The sequence below is a fragment of the Chelonia mydas genome, chromosome 13 (genome assembly GCF_015237465.2).
Source record: "Chelonia mydas isolate rCheMyd1 chromosome 13, rCheMyd1.pri.v2, whole genome shotgun sequence".
Classification (NCBI taxonomy): domain Eukaryota; kingdom Metazoa; phylum Chordata; order Testudines; family Cheloniidae; genus Chelonia; species Chelonia mydas.
In genome coordinates this window covers 10,220,417-10,234,672 of record NC_051253.2, presented here as the reverse complement: position 1 = coordinate 10,234,672, position 14,256 = coordinate 10,220,417, and the positions used below count along the sequence as shown (strand labels likewise).

Genomic DNA, 14,256 nt, shown 5'->3' with positions numbered 1-14,256 from the left:
TCTAGATATGCACGTGCCCCACAAACATGAGCTCAGAACCTTTTAAATAGTAGTGGGTCAGGCCTGCACTATGCATTACCTTGACCCATGGGCATAAATGGCAGAGTTACCACAACCCAGAATATTTTAAATGCAGAATAGAGTCCAGGGTCTTTGAAGTAAGGGCCTTCACCATGTCAAGATTGTATTGAGCTGTCCAGATTAAATATCTTTTGCATTTACAGGAATAAGTTTTCCTTGTGGAAACCGTCCTACTTTGCAGTAGGATCTTTTGTACTGGAAGTGGTATAGGAGGCTGAATAGACATGTGAAGAAAATAACTAGCATGGTCTCAGACAACATGGAGACATCAGGATTAGTATAATTACATCCTGCCTGATCTTGTACACCACTCTGGGAATCAAGGGGATTGGAAAGGTATACATGAGACCTTGATCTCATGGTATGAGGAAGGTTCTTTTGTTCAAGGGCTCATGCTTGCCCTAGAACGAAAGGCTGGACATTCTACATTGTCACTGCTACCAAACCGACTATTATTGAATGGCCTCACTGGTGAAATATTGGCTTGATGATGGAGCTCTTCAGATATCCTTTGCAGTTGGTCATGGATTGTCTATTAAGAAAGTCTCCTAGATTGTTGTTGACTCCTGGGAGATGAAGAGTTCTTGAGGGTATCCCATGTTGTTGACATCATATCCATAATCTGATAACCTGTTGACACAGAGGTGATGAGCAGCACCTCCTTGCTTGCTTACAGAGTACTCTGCAGATGTGTTGTCCGTGAGAATCTGCATTGTGGAATTCCACAGGACAGGATAGAATGCCATGCAAGCTACTCTGATTACTCTTAACTTCAGAACATGTATGTGAAGAGTCATATCCTTTTGAGAACAAGTTCCTGGTATTTAGAAGTGGCAAGATGCATGTCCCAACCTGTCCCCAATGCATCCATGATCAGTGTCTTTGTAGGAGAAAGACCCCTCTCTGAAATGTCTGGAGGTCAGAGAGAGGTCTTCAGTTCAGAGATGACAGACTGTGTGATAAAACAACAATCTGCATGCACATTTGATGTCTCACAGGGCAATACCCCAATCTTAGCCAAGCTTGTAATAGATGATGGTAAAGCCTGGCAAGCAACATCAAGTACAGGCCGACAGGTGACCTAAAGTCTGAGATAGTTCCGTACTATAGTTGCTGGATTTAATTTGATACTGGTGATTATCAACTAAAGAGATAAATCTGTCTTCAGAAACATATGACTTTGCCAGTTTGGAGTTGCATACAGCTCCCATGAATTCTATTGTCTGTGAGGGAATGAGAGATGATTTTTTATAGTTAGCTATGAGGCCCAGCTGAGTGAATGACGACGGACATAGTTCAAGGCTGCAGCATGGGATCTGCAGCAACGCTCCTGATGGGATCTGCCTTTGATCAGACAGGAGAAATTTAGAAAATCTGGGGGTGGAGGATTGGGGTTGTTTTGTTTTTTTCATCTGAATCAGAAAAACAAAACAATAAAGGAGAAGTATTTAGGGAAACTTAACTGTAAGTAGATAACTACTGGTAGAAGAGAAATCTTCTAAAGGGTAGCAGGCACACACCAGTAGTTCCCTTTCACTGCCATGGGCAGTAAGAGGAAACAAAAACAGTTGCAGCCACTCTGCCATGATCTTGGGTGGGGGGCACGAGGACCTGTGTGGCCCAATGGACACTTATTTGAAAGATTATGACTTCGCCTATATAGCGTGAGATCCTCATGGACACATACTTGAAAAAGAAAGTGCTTATTAGTTACTACAGCAATTTAACAAATGTCACACTTCTTTGGCAAAACACAATTCTGTATGCACATAGTTCAGTCATGACCACATAGGAGAAGTGCTTCAACATATTGTGGGAACACTTTCTGCTAGCTTCACACTGGCATCTGCAAGTGAGGAGCTTTAATTTCTCAAGGACTTAAAAGCTTATTTGTTTGAGCTCTTATGTTTCTAGGTAGCTCCACAAATGCTTGTTTGTTTGGGGGTTTCCATAGTAGATCAAATATCCAAGACTTTCCAGAATACACATGGTTCCAAAGGTCATTGATTTTGACTAGATCAGATCCTTTGCCAGTAATATAAAGAAGCTATTTCATTAGTGATCAATCAAAAAGTGGATAGGATTAGCAAACTAATAGTAACTTAAATACTGATTTTTGTACATACCTTCGCTGTTGGTATCATGTACAAGCTATAATAAAATGAAAATATGAATACATTTTAAACACTTTACATATTAAGATGCAGAATAATTTACTTTGTGTCCATATACCTAAAAATATTTGGTCAATGTTCAGATTTTACAGTTCTCTCCCACAACTAAAACATGTATATTATTTTAATATATCTGTCATAAGAACAACCATACTGGGTCAGACCAAAGGTCCATCTAGCCGGTATCCTGTCTTCCGACAGCGGCCAATGCCAGGTGCTTCATAGGGAATGAACAGAACAGGTAATCATCAAGTGATCCATCCCCTGTCACCCACTCCCAGCTTCTGGCACACAGAGGCTAGGTACACCATCCCTGTCCATCCTGGCTAACAGCCATAGGTGGACCTATCCTCCACAAATTTATCTAGTTCTTTTTTGAACCCTGTTATAGTCTTGGCCTTCACAACATCCTCTGGCAGAGTTCCACGGGTTGACTGTGCGTTGTGTGAAGAAATACTTTCTTTTGTTTATTTTATATCTGCTGCCTATTAATTTCATTTGGTGACCCCTAGTTCCTGTATTATGGAGGAGTAAATAACATTTCCTTATTTATTTTCTCCACACCAGTCATGATTTTACAGACCTCTATTGTATCCCCCCTTAGTTGTCTCTTTTCCAAGCTGAAACGTCCCAGTCTTATTAATCTCTCCTCATATGGAAGCTGTCCCATACCCCTAAGCATTTTTGTTGCCCTTTTCTGAACCTATCCTACTGCTGATGTCTACCCATCAAAGTGATGACTTCTGTAACTGCGTACCCTACTGCATTATTTCTGAACCTTTGCCAATTCCAATATAGAATATACATGTCAGTAATTAAATCCTTAATGGTGCAAACATTTATGCACACACTTAATTTTATGAACATTAGTGCCAATGACTGCATAAAGTTATATGGAGTGATGTAGCTATGTCAGTCCTACGAAATTAGAGACAAGATGCATAAGCTAATATCTTTTATTGAATCAACTTCTGTTGGTGAGACACAAGCTTTTGAGCTACAAAGAGCTTTTCTTTAGGTCTGGGAAAAGGTACTCAGTGTCACAGCTTGAATGTGCGCTAATTACTTATGCTAAACGATCTGTTTGATCTTGTATTTAGCTATGACATTCCTAGTACCTTTCCCTGACCAGAGGAAGAGCTCTGTATAGCTTGATAGCTTGTCTCGCTCACCAACAGAGGTTGGTCCAATAAAGATATTACCTCATCTACCTCGTCTCTCTGCATAAATTTAATCACGTACGTAAACTGTTTGCATGATCAGGGCCTCGGAGGCTTAACAGACATGCACTGCTACTACTTTTTGGATAAACTAATAGGATAAGGTAGGAAATTTTGTGCACTAAGCACTTGCATGGTCAGGTCTTTTATTAGTAGGCAGTATTTCCTGTACATATGGAATAATTAAGTCTGAATGCAAGTATAGTATTTTTTAACAAAATAAGCTTCTAATCTATTTTTGTAAAAAACTGCATCAGTGCAACATTAGGTGAAAAAGAAAATTAAGTAGGAAAAGAATGTTTGAAAATGTCTTTTGCTGTTAGATCACTGTTTTTATAAATACATGCTTAATATTTTATAAAATGGTTTATGAAATATTTTACCATCAAAACATCGAAGAAATCTTCAATTAGACTTGTAAGTGCTTCATTTTTTTCATTTCCTCTAAATATCAGAATTTCTTTTGCCTTTTCAAACCAACTAACCATGTAAAGGGAAAAACATTACTTTTATTATTAAACATGAAGCAAACTAGCAATATTTTGTAGTATACATTTCCAGATTATTCTATTTTAAAAAGTGTCCAGATTTCTTTGAGTAGATTACAACCGCAGCCTCCAATTTTGCACATATACCTAAGAAAATACAGCTGATTTCTACCCATCAAAGTGATCACTTCTGTAACTACATACTCTACTGCATGATTTGTACTCACAATAACTATGTGCTCAGTTTTGTGACTGCTATTGTTTACACAAAAAAGTGGGAGAGGGTACAAGGCTGGCTGAAAATTTGTCTATAGATGTGAATAGAGTCATGCAATTATCACCCATCTTGTCATTTTTCTATTTTTTCTGAAAGCAACTGAGAAACAAGCCAGCGGCAAACATTTTTCTAAGGCTACCACTGTTAATTCTATTCAGTGAAACAGATACTGAATGTAAGTTGGAAGTGGTCTATATAGTATCAGTATGAATATACAGGTTTGAGTCATGGATTGGTGCACATATTGTACAGGTTGATTTGGTAGTAATTAACTGAAATTGTATGTTAACCCCTTGAAGGTGCTAGATCTGAAGCTCCTATTGCTAGCTCTAATGCAAAATTTATTAACACATTGCACCAGGAAATTCCAGCTTTTGGCACTAATGCAGTATTTTATGAAAACCTAAAACAGAACTTCTTTTCTCTTCTCTCTCCTTTTTCAAAAATACAAAAGGTTCCTAATTTAGCCAGGAACAAAGCTCATATGAAATATCTATCATCATTGTTATTACAATAATTACTAGAATATCTTAATTCTTTACACCTTACATTATTTATGAAGACCTCACTGTGCTGTATCAGCATCTCTTTACAAGATATAATTTGTTGTATAATATTTAGAACTGATCAATCAGTTATTCTGGTCTTCAATTATTTCTGAATTAACAAAATTTCTGACAATCTTGAAAAAAATGTTTGCTTATTAAACTACCCATAGCATTATATATGCTTTATAGTGCAATACGTATGATTTTTGTTATACTTATCTTTTCAACAAGACCATATTTTATCATTGCTGGAAAACCGTCTCCACCTGGTATGATGATATTTTTACCATATTTCTGAAGAGAATTTAGCAACGTTGAAACATTCTTGACTTCTTGTTTGTCAAGTTCCTAAAATTGAAATACCAATAGAAGCTTCAGTGTACAATATAAAGCAATCTGTACTTCATTTAGCAAAATAAATGTTTTTGTGTTCTCATAAATTATTACATATGCTTGAATAATATTTCTCTTTCAAGCAGTTGGAGAGAGAGAGAGAGAGAGAGAGAGAGAGAGAGAATTGCTGTTAAATATTGGAGCGGTGCCTCAATGATTCAGTTGTAATCTAAAAGAAAAGGAGTACTTGTGGCACCTTAGAGACTAACCAATTTATTTGAGCATAACCGATGAAGTGAGCTGTAGCTCACGAAAGCTTATGCTCAAATAAATTGGTTAGTCTCTAAGGTGCCACAAGTACTCCTTTTCTTTTTGCGAATACAGACTACAACTTTCAGAGTAACAGCCGTGTTAATCTATACGCTTTCATTACAACTCTTTACCACTGGAGGTCACAAGAGATATCTAATTTTAGTGTCAGAGAAAGTAAAACCAAATAAAATCTAAGGCTTTCATTCAAAATTGCATATTTTCAAGCAGTATGTTGAGGTTTATTCTTGAAAAATTAGAGGTAACTAATCTTAATTTATGCATACATGAAAAAGTTTTTCTGCCTGGGGAGAGAATCACCTTACCTCAGGAACAAACGAACAATCTCAAGATGAACAAGTAAACAAGTAAAACTTTCAAAAATAAAAATGCATTTGTTTAAAAAAGAAAAAAAAACCTGTCACAATAATTGTTAAAACACCTCAAGACACTTAAAAAAAATTGTCTTTTCTGTAATTAGTTAGATAGATTCCTGACATTCTTCTAAATACCCTGTAACTCAATTAGAAGTTTAAATCACATTTAATTATGTTTAAATTTGTATAATTAACATATATTAAAATGAAATGTGTTTTTTTCAAGATTAGTGTTTCTAACACAGGACTACTGAATAACTGTACATGCTGAGTATTGATATTAAAGTGATACATACAAGTAAGCACTGCAATGCCACTGTAAACTCCTCTGAATGTAACACTAAAAGATATGACTGCTATGGAATTTATTTGGTGCTTTAGAAAGGTCAAGTAAGAAGTAGGTCACCATTACAGAGGAAAAGTAATATAATGTAGTGTGATTGATTCAAATATCCAAAAGTATACTGTGATCATAAAGGAAGATCTTTTTGAAGAAAAAACGCTAGTAGCATGACGAGAAGTGGACGAGAAGCTGGATATGAGTCAGCAGTGTGCCCTTGTGGCCAAGAAGGCCAATGGCATTTTGGGATGTATAAGTAGGGGCATAGCGAGCAGATCGAGGGACGTGATCGTTCCCCTCTATTCGACATTGGTGAGGCCTCATCTGGAGTACTGTGTTCAGTTTTGGGCCCCACACTACAAGAAGGACGTGGATAAATTGGAGAGAGTCCAGCGAAGGGCAACAAAAATGATTAGGGGTCTGGAACACATGACTTATGAGGAGAGGCTGAGGGAACTGGGATTGTTTAGTCTGCGGAAGAGAAGAATGAGGGGGGATTTGATAGCTGCTTTCAACTACCTGAGAGGTGGTTCCAGAGAGGATGGTTCTAGACTATTCTCAGTGGTAGAAGAGGACAGGACAAGGAGTAATGGTCTCAAGTTGCAGTGGGGGAGGTTTAGGTTGGATATTAGGAAAAAAACTTTTTCACTAAGAGGGTGGTGAAACACTGGAATGCGTTACCTAGGGAGGTGGTAGAATCTCCTTCCTTGGAAGTTTTTAAGGTCAGGCTTGACAAAGCCTTGGCTGGGATCATTTGATTGGGGATTGGTCCTGCTTTGAGCAGGGGGTTGGACTAGATGACCTCCTGAGGTCCCTTCCAACCCTGATATTCTATGATTCTATGAACAAGACTTTTTTTGCTAGGTTGCTGGCTATATACAAGCATAGCATTGCAGCTAAAAACTGCTATATTCTTGTAGCAATACAGATCGTACAGACAATCTAATTGTGAAATTTCTTCTCAATGGCTCAGACAAACATAAAACTTTTGTATAAATTACCTGAAAGATTAATTAGTAGCCTTAGAACCAGCAGACCTCTAGTGTTGTAATTAATCAGAGTTAAATTGTGGCATTAAGCCAGTCAAGTGTTGGGAACAATGTGGAATCATAGTGCCCTTGAGGGAGGTCAGGGAAATGCAATATCTCCTGGCACTCAGAGGAGGGCAGACACTGCATCATCCTTAAAGGTGAACCAAGTGTTGCTTTCTGCACCACACTCTGCCCCAAATTCCTCTCAGATATCTCTGTAGACTAGAGGCTGGAGCAAACAGAAGCACTAGCCCAGTAAGAGTGCAAGAACGTTCATTGTGGCTGGCCTCTGTATAGGGATTATGATGGACGAGAAGCTCTCAACAACCTCTCTTTGCATATACACACTGAGTTTTGGACGCAAAAGAAATGCATGACTGAGCCTTAAGTGGGCAGAGATCACATGAGTATAAGGGGCCAAATGTTTAAAAGAACTCACCAAACAACAGCTCCCGTTTAGGCACCTAAATAATTGGGTAGATTATTCAAAAATACTTCGCACCAAGCAGTTCCCTTGAATAAGATGAATAAGTATATTCTCAGTGAGAGCTTCTGGGTGCTGAGCTCTTTTGGAAGATGGTCCTACCTATGAAGGCAGAGGACTTTTGAAAATCTAACCCATGGTTCTTTGTTGAAAGGAAGTGAAAAGGGAACAGAATGATCTCTGTGGGAACTTGGGGTGGGCAAGGAGCACAGGAAGGTGCCCTTAGATAAATTGAGATGGTGGAAGAGTATTAAGAAAATTAGTACAGATAGAAAAGTGACACTTTACCAGCCAAATGTGAAAAATGACAAAGCATCGAAGGTCAGTGTATTGAAATAACAGAAATTTGAGCAGTAGATAATAGTAGATATTTAATAACGAATATTTCATTCTCTGAATGAAATACTAATTTAAGAACCCTATCAAACCCTGAGTTTTGATGTCTCTATTATTTTTCAGCTCTCAAGTGAATTGCTGATGTAATCCAGACCATCCCACATAATGTTTTTTGCAATATTCCACAAGCAATAATAGCCTGGAACTTTTTGAAATAAAAAGCGAATTACCCGACATATAAGTTTGTCAAATTTGTTGAAAAACTGTTTGCTGCACTTATGAGAGATAATGTCACAGTCTTCTGTTTGCAGAAATTGTTCTAATAACTGGAAGTTATTTTTTCTTGTGGCATCATCTATGCATTTTTCCAACTGCCAAAGAAAACAAAAAAATAACTACATTACTATATGTTGAGATTTTATATTACTTTAACAAGGTTTGATACAAAAAAATTTCAACACACTCCTCTTCAGGATCCTTAGCTAACAATGTGGTGCTTTTCCATATAAATGACAATATTGAAAATATGTGGAAAAGTGCATTATAGAACACTAGCACTTTGCAAGATCAGATGCCTAAGTGAAGAGAAAAAGACAGCAGTTGATAGACACTGGTTATTGTCACTTCTTATTAGCCTGGCATCAACTAAAATCAAGCAAAAAATATTATTATTTTTTAAATAAGCAATGGCCTGCTCCTTGTCCAACTGAAGTCAATAGCAAACTTCCACTGATTTCAATTGCAGCAAGACCGGGACCCACACTGTCCTACTTCCTTACAGTTATTCTTTGAAAATATAATCTAAAATTATAAGCGTTAAACACAGTTAGCCTTAACTGTTAGTAACATTCATACAGTACAATGTTAGCACTTCAACTACTTGGACAGTGCTAAAAAGCTACCTCTCAGCATTATGCCATAGAACTAATTATGCAGTATCTTTAATATCAAATATGGGGCCCAATCCTGCTAACACCAGAACACATGAGCAATTTTACACTTGTGAGTAATCTCACTGAGTTCTACCATACCATTGTTTAAAAGGAAAGCTGAACATGTAAAGAAAAATGCATTTTTCCAAGTATTCCAAAACTACATAGAATTCACTTTACTACTCACATGACTAAAGTTACTCATGTACTTACTGCAGGATCAGGCCTATAGAATCATTGGACTGTATAATTACTTACTTAGTACCATCAAAATTCTGTCTACTGTACAGTTATATATGACACGCCAAAACACATGATGGTTCTGAATTTAAAATAGTGATTTCACAAAAAATTGTTTCAAGCTGAAAATAAAATTCCCCAAAAGTTTGCAAAATTAATACAACTTTTTAAAACATTGTATACAATGTTATTGTAACTGTGTTGGTCCCAGTATATTAGAGAGACAAGGAGAGTGAGGTAATATTTTATTGGACCAACTTCTATTAGTGAGAGAAACAAGGCGGGTGCTTTTGAGCTACACAGAGCTCTTCCTCAGGAAACCTTGTCTCTCACCCACCTCATCTCTTTTTTAAACAGTAACATTACAGCACCTTATTCATTTCAAAGTGTATACCTGTCCTTTTAAAAAAAAAAGGTTTGGAAGAAATATATCTTATTTCTGTGGTATTTTCTTAATTTTCTAGTTTACCTAATAATTAGAGCCCTGCAAATTGCTGGATATCTGCTTTACAGCCACAGATATCCAAATCCGCGGACGATTTTTGCAGATCATGGATGGATGCAGATCCAAATTTTATATCTAAAGCCCTGCAAATCTGCAGATATCTGCTTTATATTCATGGATCATATTTCATGGATCCGATGCGCATACAAATTTTGTATCCATGCAGGGCTCTACTAATAATACAGGTTGGTACGCTTTGTCCCGTTCCTAGGGTCACTCAGAGATTGTGTAGTCTGTCCAGCATTGCATAGCTTTTTTATTAATATGACAAAAAGCTATCGTTTGAAAAGGAACAAGAACAATATATAGTGATGCAAGCTTCCTTCAACATCTCAGATGTCAATGAATACCTGATTTTCTTACTTCAATTCTCCAAACTGTCTAATTTGTCACATTGTAAAATCCTTGGGGAAAGGAACTAGAATTCTTGACCTAGTATTCCTATATTTTTCTACATCAATAAGCACACAATTCTGCTCAAATGTTAAATAATAAACCTATAGCAAAATATTTTTTAAAAATCTGTAGAATTTGGGAGTTAATGAGAGTTAAATACTTAAATCTTTACTTATAACTAAGGACTAGAAAAGGTAGTAAATTAATTAATTTACACCAACAACTAACCAATACACAGTAAACACCGTTTTCCTACCTTACAAATACATACCTGCACCTCACATCTAGCCGGCATTTTGACAACTTCACATAATCAGCTGTACAACAAAGGAGCAAAATGTCAAAAAAAAACCACAGATGACTAAAATGGGTTTTCCAGTACAGTTTACAATTGATTTGACAAGCATGGTTTAATTTTTAGTCAGTAAGAAAGTACATTAGAATTTCTAAAAATTTGAGTGGGGCACTACAAGAAGTATTATGTTTTGTTCAAAGAGACCAACCATGCACCCAATTAAGTCAATGGAAAAAACTCCTTTTGATGTCAATGGGTATAAGATCAAGCCCTAAGACTTCACCTAAAGCCTAGATTATTTTTAGTATTCAAGCAATTCTTTGCTTTATCTTAATGAATTTTCAACTAGTTTCAACAGTTCCATTTTACTTTTAGAAACCTTACACTCAATAAGAGGTCTTTATTAGCATCTGATAATTCTGTGCTTGTGAAAAAGAGCCAATGTATTTGACAGCTGGTATGGATCAGTAAAGCCCAGCAAAAAAACAAAAGATCCACCCCCCTTAAGTGGCAGAGGGGTCAGTAGCCCAGATATCAACAGATATGAGGAGACAAAACATTAAAAAAAAAAAAAAAAACAGGGGCAGATTTGTAGGTGAGAGGATCAAAACAAGTGATTCAGAGGAGACACCAAGCAGAGAACTCCACAACAATGTGCTAGGCTCCAAGGAATATTTTGGCAATTTAAGCCCTTCCTCTCTTTTTTTCCACCGGAACAGCAGACAGCACGAACGCAATCTTCCGTGTACTGCCCTGCTAATATGCCTCAAACATGCCCTCTCCGAGGTGTCAAACGCCTCCTGCAGGAGATGGGTTCTGCAACCATTGCTGTATGGTTTTGAAGCAATGGCACACCATTGCATTGAAATGATCCTGCTCATTCAATCCTTCAGCTCCCTGCTGAGATTGTCAAAAATGGTGGCAATTGGACGGCCACAGCAAATTTATTTTGCATAGGAACCACCTTCTTTGTTACCTCAGTGGTGAGCCTGAGGATCCACATATGCTAGAAGAGGGGTGGGAGAGTTCAAGCCCTCATGGATTCATGACACATATTTGATGCCTGCTGAGGCCTGTAGACTCTAAAAGCCATCGTCCCCTCCCCATACCTAGCTACTGAAAGGCCCTCCTGCCTCTAGTCACTGAGGGGCTACGTATATTCCCTAGAACCACCTCCAGACCCAGTTAGCCAGGAGCGGGACTTTGCCCCCCACCCCATTCACTGAGGTGAGAAATCTGATCCCTAGCCCCATGGACCACTCCTTAAGCGACCTTTCCTCCATACACCCACCATAGTGACCGAAAATCTGCCCCTCCTCGGTCACCTGGCCAGTCCCCAGCGTCGGGGAGGCCCCGAAGGGACGGACGGTGGGCGCAGCACTCTACTTGTCCTCTTACGGACTCACACACCCCGCCGCCACCAGAGCAAAAAGGGCGCCAGATCCTCTCAGCCAATCACCTTCACGTAATAAGGGGAAGGGCTCTTAGCCAATCACCGCCCACGCGCGCAGCGCTGCGTCTCGGCAGCCAATCACCTCCTGAACGCTGCGTTTGCGTGGTCGCGCCGCTCCTTGTCCTCCGGTGTACGGCTACTCCGCCTTTTAGCCAATCAGCGGCTGCCGAGAAGGCGGGTTTTCCTCTTTGACCGTTGGGCGCCCGCCGGGCGGGCGGTGAAAACCCCCTCAGACTACCCCGTTCTTGTGACCCCAGCCTGTCGCTGCACAGGCTTCCCCCGAGACTCCAGTGCTACCCCTCTTCGTCTGCTTCCGCCCTCGTAGACTCCTGTCCGTGAACCCATACTCTGCATGTCCTAAGCCTCCAACTGCCAGAAGCAGCCTCTTTAGATCCTTCCCTCTAAAGCATCTGGCACCACCCCACTAGGATGCTGGGCTAGACGAGTCATTGGTCTGACCCAGTATGGCCGTTCTTACGTTCTTCACCCTCCCCTCCTCACAAGCCTCTTCCCATTACATCCCTCTTTGTGTCTCCCCCTCCCTCCTTTTCCTTTGTGCCTCCATGATACCCCTTCTCGTGTGATACCCCACCATGAACCCCCTTTCCTCTTGTACCCCATGAACCTCCTCATATGCCATCCACCTACCATGACACCCTTTCCTCTGGTGACCCCACCAGGATTCCCCCTCCTTCACCTCCACATCACTGGTTTCTCCTTGTCATCTCTGAATTTAAAGGGCTTAATATGTTTTGCAGATGCCATTCCCCAAAATGCCAAAAATTATGCACCGATCTTGTTGCCCGTCCTAAAGACACTAGCAGGCACCTGTATGTAGAATACCAGCCTTCCCTCCCAGCATCCTGATACTGTCTGCCATTACAATGGACCCTTTACCTTACTGAAATATGTTTCTGCCTGCTGTGAGTGAAAAGTCAAATGAAGGTGGCGTTCTATGTAGCATGGATTAAGTGAGAGAATAAGTAGCATTAGAAGGCTATTTCAGCAGGACTCAAACTGGTTTGTAAGAAACTGGCTGGTCTCATGTTGCTGACTCATTTCCCTTGTTTTCAGGTGTTAATTAGCAATAAAGACTGCTAAGATATATTAAATATTTCCTTAGTGTTTTCTATAGAAACAGCTGCTGTAATTGCTTCAGCAATGTTATGTGATTGTGAATGGGAAAAGAGGTGATCTACATGATTGCAAAGGAGAGGGAAAGTGCTCCATGGGATGATTTTATTAATGTTGCAGCACATACAAAATTTTTTTTTTAAAATGTGACTACACTTTTAGGCCTGTAGATTGTATAAAAATTTGAAGGATAATGTTAAGACCAAAAAAATTGTGAACAAAGTTTGACTATTTGACAGTATAACAGAAAAGCCTTTGCAAAACAGATCCTTATGCAAGTGTTGAGTTCTGAGTATAATACCATGAAATAAGGATTTGTAGATTTTGTTCTTCCTACTCTAATACTTCATGATCTTAAATATTCTAATATTCTGACATCGAGGAGTCAGCTCTACTGATGTGGAAAGACCTTATGAAAGGGCAAAGGTGTTTATGCCAAAAAGCTCCAGTATCAGGTGTCATACTGAATTACCTTAACAGAAATAGTTGTGGGTCTGAGATCATAGGCAGAAGAGCTAATCAGGGAAGAAGCTGGTTCTAACATTAGACTTGTGTTGACAAGTTTAGCCTTGCCCTTTTTCATCTTTGTTTTTAACAAGTGAAGCTGGAAAGTATGTATAGTAAGATAAGAGACCTAAGACACTGATTATGCTCTAAAATAAGTATGGATATAACTGCCTCTTTATGAATTATTACTAAAAGCTAACAATTTTATTTCTCTTGTAAAGAAAAATAAAGGCAAATAAAGACAACAGGGTTGGTAATTCAACATAAAAGAATAACAGAAATATGTTTAAAACTATAAAACTACCACTGAAATAAAGCAGAAGGCTAGATTTTTACTTTATTGAAACATGAAGTCAGTGACTTAGAAAAACAGCTAATCTTAATGTTCTTGATACCTTTATAGCTCATTAACTGGAGCTATAAAACAGTGAGGCAACATAAATAGCATGGATTAATTTTTCAGTAAAAATAGAGCACTAAGGGCTGCAAAGGGATTACAGTTACACACAATTAGTGTTTACATTGATCTTTCAGAGCCAAAATACAGAAGTAAATAGCTTCTCTCTGCTTAGACAGATACTGTCATTTTATCAGCAAAGCTATGCTGCTATTTTATCACTCCTTAACCGTATGATGTCCTAAGCAACAAAATTGATTAAACTTGTGACTGATTTTACCATTGCTTATTATTTCTGCAAAGTACTAGAATACATGTGAAAAGTGCTATATGAAATCTATGGACAAAAATCTGTTGTCTGGAATCACTTCATGGACAGTTCGTGGACTTCAATAGCAT

At 38.6% G+C, this 14,256-nt stretch overlaps 1 protein-coding gene across 1 annotated transcript in view; it reads right to left on the bottom strand.

Annotated features, from left to right (window-relative positions):
- Nucleotides 1-11,794, bottom strand: part of SYCP2 (synaptonemal complex protein 2) — a 66,127-nt gene extending 54,333 nt beyond the window's left edge. The window contains exons 1-6 of the mRNA XM_043527293.1: nucleotides 11,658-11,794; nucleotides 10,343-10,388; nucleotides 8,229-8,369; nucleotides 5,008-5,136; nucleotides 3,859-3,963; nucleotides 2,208-2,232 (exon numbers count right to left, since the gene is read on the bottom strand). Coding sequence (XP_043383228.1) covers nucleotides 2,208-2,232; nucleotides 3,859-3,963; nucleotides 5,008-5,136; nucleotides 8,229-8,369; nucleotides 10,343-10,366 — 424 coding nt within the window. The 5' untranslated portion in view covers nucleotides 10,367-10,388; nucleotides 11,658-11,794. The remainder of the gene's footprint in view (nucleotides 1-2,207; nucleotides 2,233-3,858; nucleotides 3,964-5,007; nucleotides 5,137-8,228; nucleotides 8,370-10,342; nucleotides 10,389-11,657) is intronic.
- Nucleotides 11,795-14,256: the final 2,462 nt, after the last annotated feature.